The sequence below is a fragment of the Anolis sagrei genome, chromosome 5 (genome assembly GCF_037176765.1).
Source record: "Anolis sagrei isolate rAnoSag1 chromosome 5, rAnoSag1.mat, whole genome shotgun sequence".
Classification (NCBI taxonomy): Eukaryota; Metazoa; Chordata; class Lepidosauria; order Squamata; family Dactyloidae; genus Anolis; species Anolis sagrei.
In genome coordinates this window covers 194,587,682-194,609,806 of record NC_090025.1, presented here as the reverse complement: position 1 = coordinate 194,609,806, position 22,125 = coordinate 194,587,682, and the positions used below count along the sequence as shown (strand labels likewise).

Genomic DNA, 22,125 nt, shown 5'->3' with positions numbered 1-22,125 from the left:
GCCGCTCCTGTTAGTATCCTGGCTGCCGAAACTTCACACTTTACCAACACAACTTTTCAATGCTAAGGCTTCCCACCAAAATGGAACTGTAGGGGAGAGTCTACTGAACAAGCCAGTACCTGCCACATACCAGTACTGCCATCTGTTGAGGAGTTACAAAGGTGGAGGCATTACTTTTCATTCAACCCTCGTATCCTCTGCCAATAACAGATCCATGCTGTATATGTTTTGTTATTATCTACACCAGGAATGGTCAAACTTCAGCCCTCTGGGTGTTTTGGACTTCAATTCCAACAGTTCCTAACAGCCGGTAGACTGTTAGGCACTGTGGGAGTTGAAGTCCAAAACACTTGGAGGTTCCAAGTTTGCACAGACCTGAACTATAGTAGTTTGACACCACATGACTCAATGCTATGAAATACTGGGAGTTGTGGTTGTGCAAGGTCCTTAGGCTTTTCTGCCAAAGAGGGCAGAGATGCTCCCAACCAAAATAGTATAGGTGTAGGTTTCCAAATGGATGCTGGATGGTCATCTGTTGGAGGGCTTTGTGTCATCTATTGGACAGAAATGGGTTGGACTGGATGATCAAGGATTCCAGAAGTGTAGATAGAAGGGAACGCATGCACCTGTGATGCATCTATAATAAGCACGTTTGCTTATGGCTGCCTTCACCTTGAGGCAGGTGTCCCGTTTCCTATACATTAATCACAAAGACAAGATGCAAGAAGTGCCAACCTTTTTCCGTCGGAGATGTGGGAAGGACAGCGGCTGGCAAAGCTTCTCCGCTGCCCAGTTATGATACACGGCATGTCTATACGGGGTATATAAGGCCACCAGAAGAGGACCCCGATCCCTAGTTAGCCTTCTGAGTTGGAGAAGATGAAGAGCCTCTTGGTGTTGGCGAGTCTCCTGGCGGTTGCGTTCAGCACCGAGATCTTTGAGGGGTACGTAGCAGGGAAACATGGGCTTTGCATAAGGAACATCTCCATCCCTTCCTACTTTCTGGATGGAATCCCACTGGGGTTTGATATCTGCTAATGATCTTCTAGAAAGGCAACAGCATTTTGGTCCTATGCGCAGTACATTCGGTCCAAATTAAACAGAAGCATTGTCGCAATTGTGGCATTATGGTGCATGTCACCAATGTGTATCCATTAAGGTGCATGTCACCAATGTGTATCCATTAAGGTGCATGTCACCAATGTGTATCCATTACGGTGCATGTCACCAATGTGTATCCATTACGGTGCATGTCACCAATGTGTATCCATTACGGTGCATGTCACCAATGTGTATCCATTACGGTGCATGTCACCAATGTGTATCCATTATGGTGCATGTCACCAATGTGTATCCATTACGGTGCATGTCACCAATGTGTATCCATTACGGTGCATGTCACCAATGTGTATCCATTACGGTGCATGTCACCAATGTGTATCCATCATGGTGCATGTCACCAATGTGTATCCATCGTGGTTCATGTCACCAATGTGTATCCATTATGGTGCATGTTACCAATGTGTATCCATTGTGGTGCATGTCACCAATGTGTATCCATTGTGGTGCATGTCACCAATGTGTATCCATTGTGGTGCATGTCACCAATGTGTATCCATTGTGGTGCATGTCACCAATGTGTATCCATTATGGTGCATGTCACCAATGTGTATCCATTGTGGTGCATGTCACCAATGTGTATCCATTGTGGTGCATGTTACCAATGTGTATCCATTACGGTGCATGTTACCAATGTGTATCCATTACGGTGCATGTTACCAATGTGTATCCATTACGGTGCATGTTACCAATGTGTATCCATTGTGGTGCATGTCACCAATGTGTATCCATTGTGGTGCATGTCACCAATGTGTATCCATTATGGTGCATGTTACCAATGTGTATCCATTACGGTGCATGTCACCAATGTGTATCCATTACGGTGCATGTCACCAATGTGTATCCATTACGGTGCATGTTACCAATGTGTATCCATGATGGTGTATGTCACCAATGTGTATCCATGATGGTGCATGTCACCAATGTGTATCCATTATGGTGCATGTTACCAATGTGTATCCATTGTGGTGCATGTCACCAATGTGTATCCATTGTGGTGCATGTCACCAATGTGTATCCATTGTGGTGCATGTCACCAATGTGTATCCATTGTGGTGCATGTCACCAATGTGTATCCATTATGGTGCATGTCACCAATGTGTATCCATTGTGGTGCATGTCACCAATGTGTATCCATTGTGGTGCATGTCACCAATGTGTATCCATTACGGTGCATGTCACCAATGTGTATCCATCATGGTGCATGTCACCAATGTGTATCCATCGTGGTTCATGTCACCAATGTGTATCCATCGTGGTTCATGTCACCAATGTGTATCCATTGTGGTGCATGTCACCAATATGTATCCATTGTGGTGCATGTCACCAATATGTATCCATTGTGGTGCATGTTACCAATGTGTATCCATTGTGGTGCATGTCACCAATGTGCATCCATTATGGTGCATGTTACCAATGTGTATCCATGATGGTGTATGTCACCAATGTGTATCCATGATGGTGTATGTCACCAATGTGTATCCATGATGGTGCATGTTACCAATGTGTATCCATCTGCTGTATAGGAATGGGTTGTGGCATAGCTGGTTGGGAGTCAGCCGCATTAAAATCACTACTGGCTGAAAGGTCATGAGTTAGAAGCCAGCCCAGGTCGGAGTAAGCTCCTGACCATTTGTCTAGCTTACTGTCGACCTTTGCAGTCCGAAAGACAGTTGCATCTGTCAATATCATATTTAGTAAAGTAGGAAATGTAAAAAAGAAAAAATCGAAGGATAGATAGATAGATAGATAGATAGATAGATAGATCATAGAATCAAAGAATTGGAAGAGACCTCATGGGCCATCCAGTCCAACCCCATTCTGCCAAGAAGCAGGAATATTGCATTCAAATCACCCCTGACAGATGGTCATCCAGCCTCTGTTTAAAAGCTTCCAAAAAAAGGAGCCTCCACCACACTCTGGGGCAGAGAGTTCCACTGCTGAACGGCTCTCACAGTCAGGAAGTTCTTCCTCATGTTCAGATCACCAGTATTAAAAAACTCTAAAATTACAACAGCACAACGAGAGGAAACAAACAAGGACATCTAATCACCTCTCAACAAAAGTTTGCTCCAGGCACTGCCAGGCCATTATATGCTAATCAAGGTGTTCAGTTGAAACATTCACACCTAGCTCCAGCAGACAAGAGTATTTTGTCCCACCCTGGTCATTCCACAGATATATAAACCCCTTTTCCCTAGTTCCAACAGCCCTCACTACCTCTGAGGATGCTTGCCATTGATGCAGGCAAAACGCTAGGAGAGAATGTCTCTAAAACATGGCCATATAGCCCAAAAAAACCTACAACAACCCAACCAATACATGGATTGGGAGTGAGCAGAATCAGGTATGTGTCCCAATCAAGATATTGTGCCTTTTAAAACTAAGCGACTACTTGCAACTCCAGATACAAAAATAACAACAGTTAAATTAGTTAAGATGATGATGATGGGAGAAATCAACATGACCTCTCTCTGTAGTCACCAGGTGTTGAGGATCTTTGCTTCTGATGGGTTCCAGCTGGAGAAGGTGAAGGAGCTGGAAGCACTTGAACATCTTCAGGTAACTTTGAGGAATGGAAATGGTACTTTAAGGCCTCCATATGTTCTGGACTTCAACTCCCACAATTCCTAACAGACGGGCTGTTAGGAATTGTGGGAGTTGAAGTCCAAAACACCTAGAGGGCTGAAGTTTGCCCAATCCTAGACCTATACCTATCTCTATCTACCTGCATTTCTCTTTCCAGCTGGACTTCTGGCGCGCTCCCGCTCACCCTGAGATCCCAGTTGACGTGCGGGTCCCATTCCCCAGCCTCCAAGGGGTCAAGGTCTTTCTGGAGTCCAACGACATCCAATACTCCATCATGATCGAGAACGTTCAGGTCAGTCCTTTCTCTTGGTGGGCACAGAACATGGTTGGGTAGCCTAGAAAAGCAGCTTTGGGAATACAACACTGCTTCATATACCAGATGGAAACAAGGCAATGTAGAGCAGGAAGTCACTAGCCCTATATTTACGCAAAGTCTTAAGCCGTAAGGAGAGACAGGTAATAAATAATGCATTGTTGTTGTTAATTACTTACTTACTTACTTAGGATTGCCTTCCAGTGTTCTTGTGGGTCTGTAGGTGACTGTGGAGCCCTATTCTTGCTCTGCATCTTCTCCCACAGTGAGGGCATTGGTTTCCAGGTGGAAGGCAGTCTTGGTTGGGGTTGGCTTGACGTGCCTTCCTCTCTCTTTCGCCCTCCATTCGTGCCTCTTCAAATTCTGCAGCACTGCTGGTCACAGCTGACCTCCAGCTGGAGCGCTCAAGGGCCAGGGCTTCCCAGTTCTCAGTGTCTATGCCAGAATTTTTAAGGTTGGCTTTAAGCCCATCTTTCAATCTCTTTTCCTGCCCACCAACGTTTCGTTTTCCATTCTTGAGTTCGGAGTAGAGCAACTGCTTTGGGAGACGGTGGTCAGGCATCCGGACAACGTGGCCAGTCCAGCGGAGTTGATGGCGGAGGACCATCGCTTCGATGCTGGTGGTCTTTGCTTCTTCCAGCACGCTGATGTTTCCCCGCCTGTCTTCCCAAGAGATTTGCAGGATTTTCCGGAGGCAGCGCTGATGGAATCGTTCCAGGTGACGTCTGTAGACAGTCCATGTCTCGCAGGCGTATAGCAGGGCTGGGAAGACAATATAGACAAGAACCTTGGTCTCCCTATGGATGTCCCGATCTTCAAACACTGGTGGAGGACCATCACTTAAATGCTGGTGGTCTTTGCTTCTTCCAGCACGCTGACGTTTCCCCGCCTGTCTTCCCAAGAGATTTGCAGGATTTTCTGGAGGCAGCGCTGATGGAATCATTCCAGGAGTTGCATGTGACGTCTGTAGACAGTCCACGTCTCACAGGCATAGAGCAGGGTTGGGAGGACAATATAGACAAGAACCTTGGTCTCCCTATGGATGTCCCGATCCTCAAACACTGGCGGAGGACCATCGCTTCAATGCTGGTAGTCTTTGCTTCTTCCAGCATGCTGACGTTTGTCCGCCTGTCTTCCCAAGAGATTTGCAGGATTTTCCAGAGGCAGCGCTGATGGAATCGTTCCAGGAGTTGCATGTGACGTCTGTAGACAGTCCACGTCTCACAGGCATATAGCAGGGTTGGGAGGACAATAGCTCTATAAACAAGCACCTTGGTATCCCTATGGATGTCCCGGTCCTCAAACACTCTTTGCTTCATTCGGGAAAATGCTGCGCTCGCAGAGCTCAGGCAGTGTTGTATTTCGGTGTCAATGTTGACTTTGGTGGAGAGGTGGCTGCCAAGGGAGCGGAAATGGTCAACATTTTCTAATGTTACACCATTAAGCTGTATCACTGGCATTGGAGAGGGATTGGATGTCTGCTGGAACAGCACCTTGGTTTTTTCGATGTTCAATGACAGGCTGAGCTTCCCATGTGCTTCTGCAAAGGTGTACATTGGTCATTACAGTTGCTCTTCCTCCCTTGAATTTCATTTACACTTTGAGTCCTTTACATCATGCTGGCAAGTATGAAAGCAGGCTGTAAATGGTTCAGATTACAGATTATGTTGGCATAGAAGCTTGCATGCAAATAGAAGTCAGGCTTTGTATTAGGAGTACTGAGGTGAAGGCAAAGCATTTGTAGAATTTTTTATCTATATGCAGTCTTTATAAATCAGGACCTCCTATCAGAAGAGAGGGGCAGATTGGACCCTCATCCTTCACAAATGTAGCAATTCTCATTGCACATGTTTACTGGGTCACATCTTGGCATGTCTTCATCCTTAAATCCCTGTGACAGCTTGAATTGTTTTAGAGTTTCTCAAGAACACAGACAGGTGATGTTTAATTGTTAGAAGGGGAAAAGAGATCAGAAAAGAGGAAGGAAGACCCTGGGTAAATAAGAGCTTTTAAGTTTGACTTCTGTCCAAAATGAAATGCAAAGATACAGGATGGGGAACATGTGGCTCGAGAACAGTACATGTGAAAAGATCTTGGGGTCCTTTTATTATTATTAAATTATTATTATTATTATTATTAAACTTTATTTGTACCCCACTAGCATCTCCCGAAGGACTCGATGCAGCTTACAAAGGCCAAGGCCTCAATACACAACATAACAATACACTTAAAGCAAATTAAAACAATTAAAGTTAAACATGAGCCAGGAATGTGATGCAGAGGCAAAAAAGCCAATGGGATGTTGGCCTGCATCAATAGGAGCATAGTGTCTAGATCTAGGGAAGTCATGCTCCCCATGCTCTATTCTGCCTTGGTTAGACCACACCTGGAATACTGTGTCCAATTCTGGGCACCACAATTCAAGAGAGATATTGACAAGCTGGAATGTGTCCAGAGGAGGGTGACTAAAATGATCAAGGGTCTGGAGAACAAGCCCTATGAGGAGCGGCTTAAAGAGCTGGGCATGTTTAGACTGAAGAAGCGAAGGCTGAGAGGAGATATGATAGCCATGTATAAATATGTGAGAGGAAGCCACAGGGAGGAGGGAGCAAGCTTGTTTTCTGCTTCCCTGGAGACTCGGGCGCGGAGAATGCCTTCAAACTACAAGAAAGGAGATTCCATCTGAACATGAGGAAGAACTTCCTGACTGTGAGAGCCGTTCAGCAGTGGAATTCTCTGCCCCGGAGTGTGGTGGATGCTCCTTCTTTGGAAACTTTTAAACAGAGGCTGGGAGGGAGCCACAGGGAGGAGGGAGCAAGTTTCCTTTCTGCTTCCCTGGAGACTAGGATGCGGAACAATGGCTTCAGACTACAAGAAAGGAGATTCCATCTGAACATTATGAAGAACTTCCTGATTGTGAGAGCCGTTCAGCAGTGGAACTCTCTGCCCTGGAGTGTGGTGGAGGCTCCTTCTTTGGAAGCTTTTAAACAGAAGCTGGATGGCCATCTGTCTGGGGTGCTTTGAATACAATTTTCCTGCTTCTTGGCAGAATGGGGTTGGACTGGATGGCCCAGGAGGTCTCTTCCAACTTTAGGATTCTATGATGGCACCTGAAGAATGTTAAATAAGCCTCCCCAAAATGTAAAATTCCCCCCAAATTTTAGGACTGTGGGCACATTTAATAGCAGCTCCCCAGACTATGGAGATTCCTTCCATGGAAAGTTCACTTGGCCTCCTTTTTGCTGTCTTTCTACTGGCAAATATCATTTCCCCCCTTTATTTATTTGTCATGTCAGGGCAACCAGACCATTGTATTACATTTCTAACAGAACAAAACAAACAAACAGACAAAACACAGACTTTGCAAGCTAGGTAGTGGATTAAATGTCCTTTGACCAGTATCTGGCCCCTTGGAGTGCTTCTGGTGTTGCCGCAAGAAGGTCCTCCCTTGTGCATGTGGCCGGGCTCAGGTTGCGTTGTAGCAGGTGGTCAGTGGTTGGCTCTTCTCCACACTCGCATGTCGTGGATTCCACTTTGTGGCCCCATTTCTTGAGGTTGGCTCTGCATCTCGTGGCACCAGAGCGCAGTCTGTTCAGTGCCTTCCAAGTCGCCCCGTCTTCTGTGTGCCCAGGAGGGAGTCTCTCATTTGGTATCAGCCATGGATTGAGGTGCTGGGTTTGAGCCTGCCACTTTTGGACTCTCGCTTACTGAGGTGTTCCAGCGATGTCTCTGTATATCTTAGAAAACTATTTCTTGATTTGAGTCGTTGACGTGCTGACTGATACCCAAACAGGGGATGAGCCAGAGATGTCACTGCCTTGGTCCTTTCACTATTGGCTGCTACTTCCCAGTGGATGTCAGGTGGTGCAATACCGGCTAAGCAGTGTAATTTCTCCAGTGGTGTAGGGCACAGACACCCCGTGATAATGCGGCATGTCTCATTAAGAGCCACAGCCACTGTTTTAGTGTGGTGAGATGTGTTCCACACTGGGCATTCATACTCGCAGCAGAGTAGCACAGCGCAAGGGCAGATGTCTTCACTGTGTCTGGTTGTGATCCCCAGGTTGTGCCAGTCAGCTTTCGTATGACATTGTTTCTAGCGCCCACTTTTTGCTTGATGTTCAGGCAGTGCTTCTTTCCCCACTAAGTTAGGAGGGTATTCATTTTTAATGTGTTGCCACAGATGCAATTCTTAATGGGGTTTGTTTCTATATTATATCATTAGTGGAGACTAAGAATCATCACTAGTGGAAATTGAGGGGCCGATGAAATGCCAAAGGTGCCCCAAAAAGCTTTTTTTCCACAGCTTGTGCATGATCCAAGAATAATGAGATGGACCCAGAATATCAAAATGGGTTCTGGAGGAGAAAAGATAAAGGAATTTAAACTCTGGTATGTGCTTTTGGTGTGTGTAGATGTTTTCATATTTCTGTTTCCTCTCTGTACTTTCCAGAAATTAGTGGATGAGGAAAAGCTCTTCATGTCACGACAGCACTTTATGCCCCGATCCGTGGAGAACTTCAATTACGCTTCGTACCACAATCTGGATGAAGTAAGTGCGGATTTGGATGCTGTTAGGATCGAGAGAAATGTCAAAAAGTTGGCTTCGCCACCACAATCTGTCCACACAAAGTCCCTCGATCCCTCCATTAAAACACTTCTGCATTATTGGAGTGTTGTGTAGTTTCCAGATTGTATGGCCATGCTCTCGCAGCATTTTCTCCTGATGTTTCGCCTGTGTCTGCATCATTATTGGGAAGCTCACATCACATTTATGCAGCATTTACTACACTTACATTCACTCAAATACATACCCACCATCCTTCTTCATTCATATATCACCAAACCACAACTCCCAGGGTTGCATAGCATCGAGCCACAGCACACAATGAATCTGATGATTACCTAGCTTGGGAAATAGCCAGAGGGATTTGCCCAAATGTTTCCATTTCCAGGAAATTATCCAAAAAGGGTCACAGAGGGGTGTCTGTTTCTAAGTTACATTTGGATACATTTCTATAAAGCAGTTTATATACATTTCATATATAAAAGAACTAGATACAGTACACAATTGAAAGATAACTCCCACGACTCCATAGCATTGAGCAATAGTGTGATTTTAATAGTGAATTCAATGTTTTTTGTTTTAATGTGCATTTAATTCAGTTCATCTTGGAAGGAGGTGGGTGTTCACACTTTGCATTCCTCCTAGATCTGACACACCTTTCGAAGAGAAAAGGGTCTCCTTATGTAGAACCTTTTTGCTGTTGTTGTTTTTGGTTGAATGACAATGTGTCGTTCAACGAAGACTTGCTGAAGTTCCATCAATTCCACAACAGATGTTTTCTTCCTTAACGTTAGGAGCCATTGGGTTGTTGCAGGTTTTTTCGGGCTATATGGCCATGTTCTAGAGGCATTTTCTCCTGACGTTTCGCCTGCATCTATGGCAAGCATCCTCAGAGGTTGTGTCCACAACCTCTGAGGATGCTTGCCATAGATGCAGGCGAAACGTCAGGAGAAAATGCCTCTAGAACATGGCCATATAGCCCGAAAAAACCTACAACAACCCAGTGATTCCGGCCATGAACGCCTTCGACAATACGTTAGGAGCCATTGTTGCTGACTTCCTTTAACTTACGGAATGATCGTCTCTGACTATGTAAACATGTGTTGTTTACACCAAAAATTCCCAGGTCAGTTATCCTCAGTTCAGTAGTTTTCTCATTTCAAAGCTAATCAAATCTTCACCTCCTTATTTATTTATTTACAGTATTTCTATTCCGCAATCTCACCCCGCAAGGGACTCTGGGTGGATTACAGTGTACATATACATGGCAAACATTCAATGCCATAGACACACAACATATATAGACACACACACAGAGGCTATTTAACATTCTAGCTTTTTCATGAGGGTATTCTGGCCACCAGGGGAGCTGTCGCTTCACCGTCCATTTGTGACACTGATGTAGTACTTCCTCATTCTTTGCATGCTTGCTGGAGATTTTTGTGGCATCGTAAATTATCCTCTCCACATAAGCAGTACCTAAATTTCCTACTTGACAGATGTAACTGTCTTTTGGGCTGCAAGCTACACAAATTGGTCAGAAGCTCTCTCCGACCCGAGCTGGCTTCGAACTCATGACTTTTTGGTCAGCAGTGATCTTAATGCAGGTGACTCCCAGCCAGCTGCGCCACAGTCCCGGTGCTCCTTTGTTTCTCCATGCTGCCATTGGTTTTAATTTTAGGATGGTGTCTTCGGTCTTCGTTAATGGGCCCTTAGCCAGACCCCAATCCTACAATGTCATTCAATTCACTCATCACTGATTCACTGATATAGCAGCATAGTGTCTAGATCTAGGGAAGTCCTGCTCCCCATGCTCTATTCTGCTTTGGTTAGACCACACCTGGAATATTGTGTCCAATTCTGGGCACCACAATTCAAGAGAGATATTGACAAGCTGGAATGTGTCCAGAGGAGGGCGACTCAAAGGATCAAGGGTCTGGAGAACAGGCCCTATGAGGAGCGGCTTAAGGAGCTGGGCATGCTTAGCCTGAAGAAGAGAAGGCTGAGAGGGGATATGATAGCCATGTATAAATATGTGAGAGGAAGCCACAGGGAGGAGGGAGCAAGCTTGTTTTCTGCTTCCATGGAGACTAGGACGCAATGGGACAATGGCTTCAAACTACAAGAGAGGAGATTCCATCTGAACATGAGGAAGAACTTCCTGACTGTGAGAGCCGTTCAGCAGTGGAACTCTCTGCCCTGGAGGGAGTGTGGTGGGGGCTCCTTCTTTGGAAGCATTTAAACAGAGGCTGGATGGCCATCTGTCAGGGGTGATTTGAATGCAACATTCCTGCTTCTTGGCAGAATAGGGTTAGACTGGATGGCCCATGAGGTCTCTTCCAACTCTTTGATTCTAGGATTCTATGATCACACAGGTTTCAACCTGGCTCACTCCACAATTCGTTTGACTGATGCTACTGCGCACCAAACTGTGACCAATCAATGCCTTTATTCCAGATGTTTCTGAGTGTCTTTTCCAGATCAGAAATCCAGAGCAGATTCAAACCCAACTTGCTTTCACTCTCCTCTCCTCTGTGTCCACCAGATCTACGATTTCATGGATCTTCTAGTGAGTGAAAACCCCTTGGTCAGCAAAATCCAGATTGGCAAGAGCTACGAAGGTCGCCCAATCAATATCTTGAAGGTAATGGTCATATCAGCACATGTCCTTGATACTTCAATTGGTGGAGCAAATCCTGGCTGGACATTCACAGAGTGGACTGTGGCAATCTTTGGTTGGCAGGGGTGAGAAAGACCTGATGCATCATGATGCCACATCTTTATGGTCAACAAACATATGGCCAAGGTGGAATGGATCTGATAAGACATGCACAACAGCCCTACAAGGTTTTTAGAAAGCAATAATCAAAGAACTGGAAACAAAGTCCTATAAGAGATTGTTGAGGGAATTGGGTGTGTTTTACCTGAAGAGAATACAGATCCAACTTCAGGAGTGCTTGGATTGTGTCTTCCTGCATGGCAGATGGAGTTGGACTGGGTGGACCTCGTGGTCTCTTCCATCTGCAGGGTTTTGTGATGCTGTGATATATCTAAAGGGATGATATGTGGGAGATGGAGCCAGCATGTTTACTTCATGTGAACCAATAGATTAAAATTATAAGAATATTAGGAAGGCCTTCTTGATAATAATGGGTCAACTCAGGAAGAACTTCCTGACTGTGAGAGCCGTTCAGCAGTGGAACTCTCTGCCCCGGAGTGTGGTGGAGGCTCTTTCTTTGGAAGCTTTTAAACAGAGGCTGGATGGCCATCTGTCAGGGGTGATTTGAATGCAATATTCCTGCTTCTTGGCAGAATGGGGTTGGACTGGATGGCCCATGAGGTCTCTTCCAACTCTTTGATTCTAGGATTCTATGAACTCTGAGGTTCATGCACTTTCCTTCTTTGGAAGTCTTTATGCAGAGGTTGGATGGGTATCTTTCAAAAGTGCTTTGTGGTTGGTTTCACTGGCACCATGTTTCCAGTTTGGATGAGCCATCTGTCTTTTGGGGTACATGGACACCATAGAATTCATGCAGTTCGACACAACTTTAATTACCATGGCTCAGTGTTGTGGAGCCTTGGGAGCTGCAGTTTTGCAAGGTCTTTAGCCTTCTCTGCCAAAAGAGGGCAAAACAGACCACAACTCCCAGGGTTCCATAGCATCGAGCCACAGCACACAATGAATCTGATGATTACCTAGCTTGGGAAATAGCCAGAGGGATTTGCCCGAAATTTCCATTCCCAGGAGATTATCTGAAAAGGGTCACAGAGGGGTGTCTGTTTCTATATTACATTTCTATGAAGCAGTTTATAGACATTTCATATATATAAGAACTAGATACAGTACACGGTTGAAAGATAACTCCCACAATTGAGCCATAGCGTGATATTAATGTGCATTTAATTTTAATGTTAAGAGTATTCTGTTTGTTGTCCAAAGACATTGAATAGTTGCCATATGTAAGGCCACCTTGAGTCCCCTTTGGGGTAGAGAAAGGCAGGATATAAATCAGTGTTTCTCATCCTGGGGTTCGGGAACCCTGGAGAATCATGAGGGGGTGTCAGAGGGGTCACCAAAGACCATCAGAAAACACAGTATTTTCTGATGGTCTTCAGGGTTCTGTGTGGGAAGTTTGGCCCATGTCTAGCGTTGGTGGGGTTTAGAATGCTCTTTGATTGTAAGTGAACTACAAATCCCAGCAACTACAACTCCCAAATGTCAAGGTCTATTTTCCCCAAACTCTACTAGTGTTCACATTTGGGCATATTGAGTATTCGTGTCAAGTTTAGTCCAGATCCATCATTGTTTGAGTCCACAGTGCTCTCTGGATGTAGGTGAACTACAACTCCAAAGCTCAAGGTCAATGCCCACCAAACCCTTCCAGGAGTTTCTGTTGCTCATGGGAGTTCGTTGGGCCAAGTGTGGTTCAATTCCATTATTGGTGGAGTTCAAAATGCTCTTTGATAGTAGGTGAACTATAAATCCCAAGAACTACAAATCTCAAATGACAAAAATCAACCTCCCACACTACCAGTATTCAAATTTGGGCGTATCGGATATTTGTGCCAAGTTTGGTCCAGTGAATGAAAATACATCCTACGTATCAGATCTTTACATTGCAATTCATAACAATAGCAAAATTACAGTTATGAAGTAGCAACGAAAATAATTTTCTGATTGGGGGTCACCACAACATGAGGAACTGTATTAAGGGGTCGTGGCATTAGGAGGGTTGAGAACCACTGATATAAATAGAGTAAATAACTAACTAACTAAATAAATGGCAGTTGAAGTGGTATCGAATTGCATTAATTGTATAGGGTAGGAAATGCACTGCTTGTTTCTGCCTCGCTGGAGTTACAGTCCAGTTGCTGCTGTCACTATTTCAGAAACAACCTCCGAGGAATATGGCAAAGGGACAGAGATTTCCCACTCCCAATTCTTAATGACAGGGAACTGTGAAGTCCACCAAGGTGCTTAGTGTCATGTCATTGGAAGACACATGCATTAAGGGTTTCTTTCTTCTTTGCATTTGTTCTGCAGTTCAGTACCGGAGGAACCAAGCGCCCAGCCATCTGGATCGACACCGGCATCCACTCCCGCGAATGGGTCACTCAGGCCAGTGGGATCTACTTTGCAAAGAAGGTACCATTCCATCTCAAAAGCATGCATTTCACACATAGGTTTGAGCAGCCCTTGTTTGGAAATCCCAAATTTTCCATTTTAGAGGCATAGACATATCTTTCCAAAGTGGACTTTTCCTCTTTTTGTCCAGTTTAAAAACCAAATTGGAAGGGAGAGCCAATACTCCAGAGGACAGGAGCAGAATTCAAAATGATCTTGACAGATTAGAGAGATGAAGGGCCAAAACTAACAAAATGAAGTTCAACAGGGACAAATGCAAGATACTCCACTTTGGCAGAAAAAAACGAAATGCAAAGAGACAGAATGGGGAACGATGCCTGGCTCTAGAGCAGTACGTGTGAAAAAGATCTCGGAGTCCTCGTGGACAACAAGTTAAACATGAGCCAACAATGTGATGTGGCGGCAAAAAAAGCCAATGGGATTTTGGCCTGCATCAATAGGAGCCTAGTGTCTAGATCTAGGGAAGTCATACTACTCCTCTATTCCGCTTTGGTTAGACCACACCTGGAATATTGTGTCCAATTCTGGGCACCACAATTCAAGAGGGATATTGACAAGCTGGAATGTGTCCAGAGGAGGGCGACTAAAACGATCAAGGGTCTGGAGAACAAGCCCTATGAGGAGCGGCTTAAGGAGCTGGACATGTTTAGCCTGAAGAAGAGAAGGCTGAGAGGAGATATGATAGCCATGTATAAATACGTGAGAGGAAGCCACAGGGAGGAGGAGGGAGCAAGCTTGTTTTCTGCTTCCTTGGAGACTAGGACGTGGAACAATGGCTTCAAACTACAAGAGAGGAGATTCCATCTGAACATGAGGAAGAACTTCCTGACTGTGAGAGCCGTTCAGCAGTGGAACTCTCTGCCCCGGAGCGTCGTGGAGGCTCCTTCTTTGGAAGCTTTTACACAGAGGCTGGATGGCCATCTGTCAGGGGTGCTTTGAATGCAATATTCCTGCTTCTTGGCAGAATGGGGTTGGACTGGATGGCCCAGGAGGTCTCTTCCAACTCTTTGATTCTATGATTCTTTCTAAAATGTTAGTATCTTCGTACGTGACAACTATGTATATGGCTGCAATCTGCTTAGGCTCCACATCCTTTCCAGCATAATAATTGTGATGCTTCATTACTATTCCTATGTGAATGTCAGTGGATAGTAATTTATTTATTATTATTATTAATTTGCAGTATTTATATTCCGCTCTTCTCACCCCACAGGGGCCTCAGGATGGATCACAATGCACATATACATGGCAAACATTCAATGCCATAGACACAACATATATAGACACACACACAGAGGCTATTTAACTTTCCAGCTTCATGAGGGTATGCTTTTCAATTCTGGCCACTGGGGGAGCTGTCACTTCACCGTCCACTTGTGACACCAATGGAGTACTTCCTCATTCTTTTGCACACTGCTGGAGAGTTTTATGGCATCGTAAATTAGTAAAATTAGCCTCCCCGCATAAGTGGTACCTAAATTTCCTACTTGACAGATGCAACTGTCTTTCAGGCTGCAAAGGTCGACAGCAAGTTAGACAAATGGTCGTGAGCTTACTCTGACCAGGGCTGGCTTCGAACTCGTGACCTTTCGGTCAGTAGTGATTTCAATGCAACTGACTCCCAACCACAACCTGGTCCATTTATGGATAGTTTTCTATGTTTTCAGGTACTGATCTCCAAGGTAGATTTGTATAGACTTTGATCATCGCAAGCTTAACGAAGTGGTGAAAAAACTTGTGTGTACTGCACTCTCTATGGTCCATTTCAGGGGCTAATTATTGTCCATCCCTTTCCTTCCATTTCTCTTGTCCAGATCCTTGACACTTATGGCAAAGACCCTTCACTGACCTCCATCCTGGATAATTTTGACATCTTCCTTGAAATTGTCACTAACCCTGATGGATTTGCCTTCACTCACAGCAAGGTATCTTATGTCCTCACCCCCATTTCCTTCCTTAAATGAACTTCAAATAGTAAAGGTAAAGGTTTTCCCGTGACATTAAGTCCAGTCCGACTCTGTCCGACTCTGGGGGTGGGTGCTCATCTCCATTTCTAAGCCAAAGAGCTGGCGTTGTCTGTAGACACCTCCAAGGTCATGTGGCTGGCATGACTGCATGAAGCACCGTTACCTTCCTGGGCTGCAAAGGTCGACAGTAAGTTAGGCAAATGGTTGGGAGTTTACTCTGACCAGGGCTGGCTTCGAACTCATGAATGGTACCTATTGATCTACTCACATTTGCATGTTTTCGAACTGCTAGGTTGGCAGAAGCTGGGGCTAACAGCGGAAGCTCATGCCGCTCCCCAGATTCGAACCTGCAACCTTTCTGTCTGCAAGTTCAGCATCTCAGCTTCAACCCACTGTGCCACCGGGGACTCCTGGACTTAAAATACAACCTTAGAAATATTTATGCTGTTTGAGACTTGCATTGATTAAACTTTTTGGATGTTATAGAACCGCATGTGGCGCAAGACGAGGTCAATCAACGCTGGGTCGTCGTGCGTTGGAGTAGACCCCAACCGGAACTGGGATGCGGGTTTTGGAGGTGAAAGCATTTCTTGTAACACTTCTCTATCTTCCATGTTCTCTAGACATGAAGGGGAATCACTGCCATTGTTATTATTAATAATATTGACTCAAAGTGGTCAGCAGTAAAAACAATACAATAGTAGTCTGCAAACACTTAGAAAGAAATGCGATCATCGCTAATAGTCAGCATGGATTTATCATAAACAAGTCATGCCAGACTTTTGGCCTGCATCAATAGGAGCATAGTGTCTAGATGCAGGGAAGTTATGCTCCCCATGCTCTATTCTGCCTTGGTTAGACTGGAATATTGTGTCCTATTCTGGGCACCACAATTGAAGGGAGATATTGACAAGTTGGAATGTGTCCAGAGGAGGGAGACTCAAATGATCCAGGTTCTGGAGAACAAGCCCTATGAGGAGCGGCTTAAGGAGCTGGGCATGTTTAGCCTGAAGAAGAGAAGGCTGAGAGGAGACATGATAGCCATGTATAAATATGTGAGAGGAAACCACAGGGAGGAGGGAGCATGCTTGTTTTCTGCTTCCATGGAGATTAGGACAAGGAACAATGGCTTCAAATTACAGGAAAGGTGATTTCATCTGAACATTAGGAAGAACTTCCTGACTGTGAGAGCCGTTCAGCAGTGGAACTCTCTGCCCTGGAGCGTGGTGATGGCTCCTTCTTTGGAAGCTTTTAAGCAGAGGCTGGATGGCCATCTGTTAGGGGTGCTTTGAATGCAATATTCCTGCTTCTTGGCAGAATAGGGTTGGACTGGATGGCCCATGAGGTCTCTTCCAACTCTATCATTCTATGATTCTATATAATTTAAAACTTAAGAATATTAAACATCGGGATACCAAAAATACCTAGTTAAAACCATTCCATTAACTCCTTTCCTTCCTATACTAGTTCAAAAACACACTAAATGCAAACTACGTGAGAAAAATCCCATACTAGAACAAACAGACAATTTCCATCACTTGAGGAATCACCTCTTCTTTAAACAAACTAAGCCTGTCATTTTTCTTGGTCCATCCATCACCATCACCATCACCATCACCACCATCACCATCACCATCATCATCATCATCATCATCAATGTATTACCCACCTCTTCATACATATACTCCTTACACTTACATATAACAAGATACACAAAGGAAAATGCAGGTTGCAGTTCACAATTTAAAGCTGAGTAGGTAGGCCTGCTGGAGGAGAGAGGTCTTCAGTTGTATCTTGAATTCTGATAACTGATTTAGCTGTTGGATCTCTTCTGGAAGGTCCTTCCACAGAAAGACTGGTCCCAAGGTGAACCCACAATGCAGATTTCTCAAATTGCATTCATGACTTCTAAGCATAACGTTTGACCCATCAATGGCAATCCTCCACATCTTCAGTCCCATCTGGAGATGCTGAAGAAAAGACTGTGTCTCAGAGTTGACCTCGGTGTCTTTGGATGTTCATTCTCAGGAGCCAAGCTGTTGCTTTTTGTTCTCCACAGCGGCCGGCGCCAGTGGCAGCCCTTGCACCGAAACCTACCATGGGCCTTATGCCAACTCCGAGCCAGAGGTGAAAGCCATTGTTGACTTTGTGAAGAGCCATGGCAACATCAAGGCCTTCATCTCCATCCATAGCTACTCCCAGCTCCTTCTTTATCCTTTTGGATACACCAGAACAGCTGCGGCGGATAAGGCGGAACTAGTAAGACCATCTTCTTCTTGATCGTTTTGTAATTGTTCTTCCTCTCTTGGATCTTCTTCCAATACGTCAACTTCTTCTAATTAATCTTCTAATGTTTCTTCTTCTAGATCTTCTGCTTCTAATGCAACTTCTTCTACTTCTAAAGGATCTTTTAAAATTTATCTTTTTCTAATGGATATTTTTATATTTCTTTTTCTAGATCAGTGGTTCTCAACCTGTGGGTCCCCAGATGTTTTGGCCTTCAACTCCTAGAAATACTAAAAGCTGGTAAACTGGCTGGGATTTCTGGGAGTTGTAGGCCAAAACACCTGGGGACCCACAGGTTGAGAACCACCATTCTAGAACTTCTGCTTCTAATGGATCTTCTTCAACTTCTGGTGGATCCTTTTAAATGTATCTTCTACTTTTAATTAATGTTCTAATGAATCTTCTTTTAGATCTTCTGCTTCTAAAGGGTCTTCATGTTCTTCTAACTGATCTTCATCTTCTAATGGATCCTTTTAAATGTATCTTCTTCTAATTAATCTTCTAATGTATCTCCTTCTAGATCTTCTGTTTCTAAAGGGTCTTCTTGTTCTTCTAATTCAGTAGTTCCCAACCTGGGGTCCCCAGATGTTTTTGGCCTTCAACTCCCAGAAATCCTAACAGCTAGTAAACTGGCTGGAATTTCTGGGAGTTGTAGGCCAAAACACCTGAGGACCCACAGGTTGAGAACCACTGTAATTGATCTTCTCCCTCTTCTGGATCTTCTTCTTCTGATTGATCTCATCCCCCTCCTCTCCTTTCCTTTCTATTTATTTCTATCCCAACTTCTTTCGGATTCTTTGCTGCACAAAGGGACCCGACCTGCATAAATATTACTTTAGATTATGGCTCCCATAATCCTTGGCAAACACAGCAATTTGATATTTGAAGACCTGGTCACCCAAAGAAGCAACTTTCTCAGAGTCTCTAGAACATGTCCCTCACATTCAAGAAGGAACCCTACCCCAGGCCCAGAAACGTTCAAGAACACCATAGCATTTCCAAACACCTTCTTCATTTTCTTCTGCAGTTTTCTCTCAAAATGGCAATGGGAAGTAATTGTGTACCACTTCTTGTTGCCATTTTGAGAGGGACTAAAGAGGAAGGGTCTTGGGCTTGTTAAGACGGGAGTTTATGGTCTATGGGCAGACTGGCTCCACTCTTGCTGTTATTACCATCTTCCTTGTGACTGATTTTCTCATTTTGCCTCTTCTAGGATGCTGTTGCTAAGAAGGCAGTCGATGCTCTTGCTTCCCTCCATGGGACCAAATACAGATATGGTAGCATCATCACCACCATCTGTAAGTGCCTTAGTGCAAAATCAAACCTGATCCTCCAAACCACATGGGATGGTCCTATACCAGTGTTTCTCAACCTGGGGGTCGGGACCCCTGCGGGGGTCGCGAGGGGGTGTCAGAGGGGTCCCCAAAGGCCATCAAAAACCACAGTATTTTCTGTTGGTCTTGGGGGTTCTGTGTAGGAAGTTTGGCCCAATCCTATCATTGGTGGAGTTCAGAATGCTCTTTGATTGTAGGTGAACTATAAATCCCATAAACTACAACTCCCAAATGTCAATGCCTATTTTCCCCAAACTCCACTAGTGTTCACATTTGGGCATATTGAATATTCGTGCCAAGTTTGGCCCAGATCTATCATTGTTTGAGTCCACAGTGCTCTCTGGATGTACGCAAACTACAACTCCCAAACTCAAGATCAGTGCCCACCAAACCCTTCCAATATATTTCTGTTGGTCATTGGAGGTCTGTGTGCCAAGACTGGTTCAATGCCATTGTTGATGGAGCTCAGAATGCTCTTTGATTGTAGGCGAACTATAAATCCCAGCAACTATAACTCCCAAATATCAAAATCAATCCCACTTCCCAACCCCACCGGTATTCAAATTTAGGCATATTGAGTATTTGTGCCAAATTTGGTTCAGTGAATGAGAATACACCCTGCATATATATAGGTTGCTTACCTGTAAACATAGTTTCCCTAGTGGTCACCTGCGAACTTACACATATATGGTAATATCAGATATTTACATTACAATTCATAATAGTAGTTCTGAAGTACTAATAATTTTAATGATTGGGGGTCACCACAAAATGAGGAACTGTATTACGGGGTCACGGCCTTAGGAAGGTTGAGAACCACTGTCCTATACCATTGCCTTTCTGTGCAAGCTTTTGTACCCAACAATACATATTCAACACATATGTGAAACATATTTTGTTTTCTTTTGCACACTCTTTCCCTGGATGCAGACCAAGCAAGTGGAGGAACCATTGACTGGACCTACGAGCAGGGCATCAAGTACTCCTACACCTTTGAGTTGAGGGACACTGGCCGCTACGGATTCCTGCTGCCCGCCAGCCAGATCATCCCAACGGCCGAAGAGACCTGGCTGGGCCTCATGGTCATCATGGAACACACCCGGGACAACCCCTATTAAGCCGAAGCCAAAGCACACAGGCTTCTGCAGCAACAATAAAGCCTTTGCATAAGTTATGCTCCTGTGGCTTTATTCCTGCAAGTAAGGGCTTGACAAATATTCTCCCAGTCTGCATTGGCCTTGCAGCGACCCCATTAATGCCACACACATAATGAGATTAGGATAACCGGCCATGTGTTTACCCCTGACAAATTCACCTCACTCCAAATTTCCAATTTATTATTTTCAGTCCTACGGCTTCGTTAATTGCCACGCAAGTGAATAAATGTGTATCCTGTTAAACAGATGTGTGCTAATGGAAATACAGTGAGATGTGAATATCTGAACACACAAGCCTTCTTTGAAAAATATAATTAAAATTAAATTTGGGAAAGAACCACCAAACGCTTCTGCAAAAAATTAACTCTTCCTACAACGAAACAGCAAAATCTTTTGCCTAAAAGTCTAGATTTTCTGTAAAAGGCAAGGCTGTTTTAAAAAATAGATTAAAGTTAAAAGAAGTGTCTTGTAAACCAATCAACACGAAAATCGCGTGTCAGGATCACAGTGAATAAGCTTGTTTTACTCCATGAAGACAAACCCAAAATCATAGAATCATAGAATCCTAGAGTTGGAAGAGAACTCATGGGTCATCCAGTCCAACCCCATTCTGCCAAGAAGCAGGAATAATGCATTCAAATCACCCCTGACAGATGGCCATCCAGCCTCTGTTTAAAAGCCTCCAAAGAAGGAGCCTCCACCACACTCCGGGGCAGAGAGTTCCACTGCTGAACGGCTCTCACAGTCAGGAAGTTCTTCCTCATGTTCAGATGGAATTTCCTCTCTTGTAGTTTGAAGCCATTGTTCCGCGTCCTAGTCTCCAGGGAAGCAGAAAACAAGCTTGCTCCCTCCTCCCTGTGACTTCCCCTCACATATTTATATATGACTATCATGTTTCCTCTCATCCTTCTCTTTTTTAGGCTAAACATGCCCAGCTCCTTAAGCCGCTCCTCATAGGGCTTGTTCTCCAGACCCTTGATCATTTTAGTCGCCCTCCTCTGGACACATTCCAGCTTGACAACATCTCCCTTCAATTGTAGGGCCCAGAATTGGACACAATATTCCAGGTGTGGTCTAACCAAGGCAGAATAGAGCATGGGGAACATGACTTCCCTAGATCTAGACACTAGGCTCCTATTGATGCAGGCCAAAATCACATTGGCTTTTTTTGCCGCCACATCACATTGTTGGCTCATGTTTAACTTGTTGTCCACGAGGACTCCAAGATCTTTTTATTAATTAATTATTATTATTAACTTTATTTGTACCCCGTTAGCATCTCCCGAAGGACTTGATGCGGCTTACAAAGGCCAAGGCCTCAAAACAGAACATAACACGTACTGCTCTCGAGCCAGGAATTGTCCCCCATTCTGTATCTTTGCATTTCGTTTTTCCTGCCTAAATGGAGTATCTTGCATTTGTCCCTGTTGAACTTCATTTTGTTAGTTTTGGCCCATCATTAGACCATCCGAATGTGTTCCTTGTGAGGAAAACCTGCACAGAAATTGATTTTATTATCAGCTTGCGTAGAGGCGGAAGTCTTTTCAAGAACAGGCCTTATATGCATAATATTCTGAGGCTGAATGCAGACAAGAGACATTTAAAGTTCACTTCAAATTCAAAACACACTTCCTTGTGTAGTTCAAT

At 44.4% G+C, this 22,125-nt stretch overlaps 1 protein-coding gene across 1 annotated transcript; it reads left to right on the top strand.

Moving 5' to 3' along the window:
* The first annotated feature begins 843 nt into the window (after positions 1-843).
* Positions 844-20,495, top strand: LOC132775643 (carboxypeptidase A1). Its single transcript, XM_060776387.2, has 11 exons — positions 844-944; positions 3,600-3,681; positions 3,866-4,000; positions 8,475-8,573; positions 11,134-11,232; positions 13,633-13,734; positions 15,549-15,659; positions 16,188-16,278; positions 17,761-17,960; positions 19,201-19,285; positions 20,252-20,495. The coding sequence occupies exons 1-11, from the start codon at positions 880-882 to the stop codon at positions 20,437-20,439; spliced, it is 1,257 nt and encodes a 418-aa protein (XP_060632370.2). The 5' UTR covers positions 844-879; the 3' UTR covers positions 20,440-20,495.
* The last annotated feature ends 1,630 nt before the right edge of the window (positions 20,496-22,125 follow it).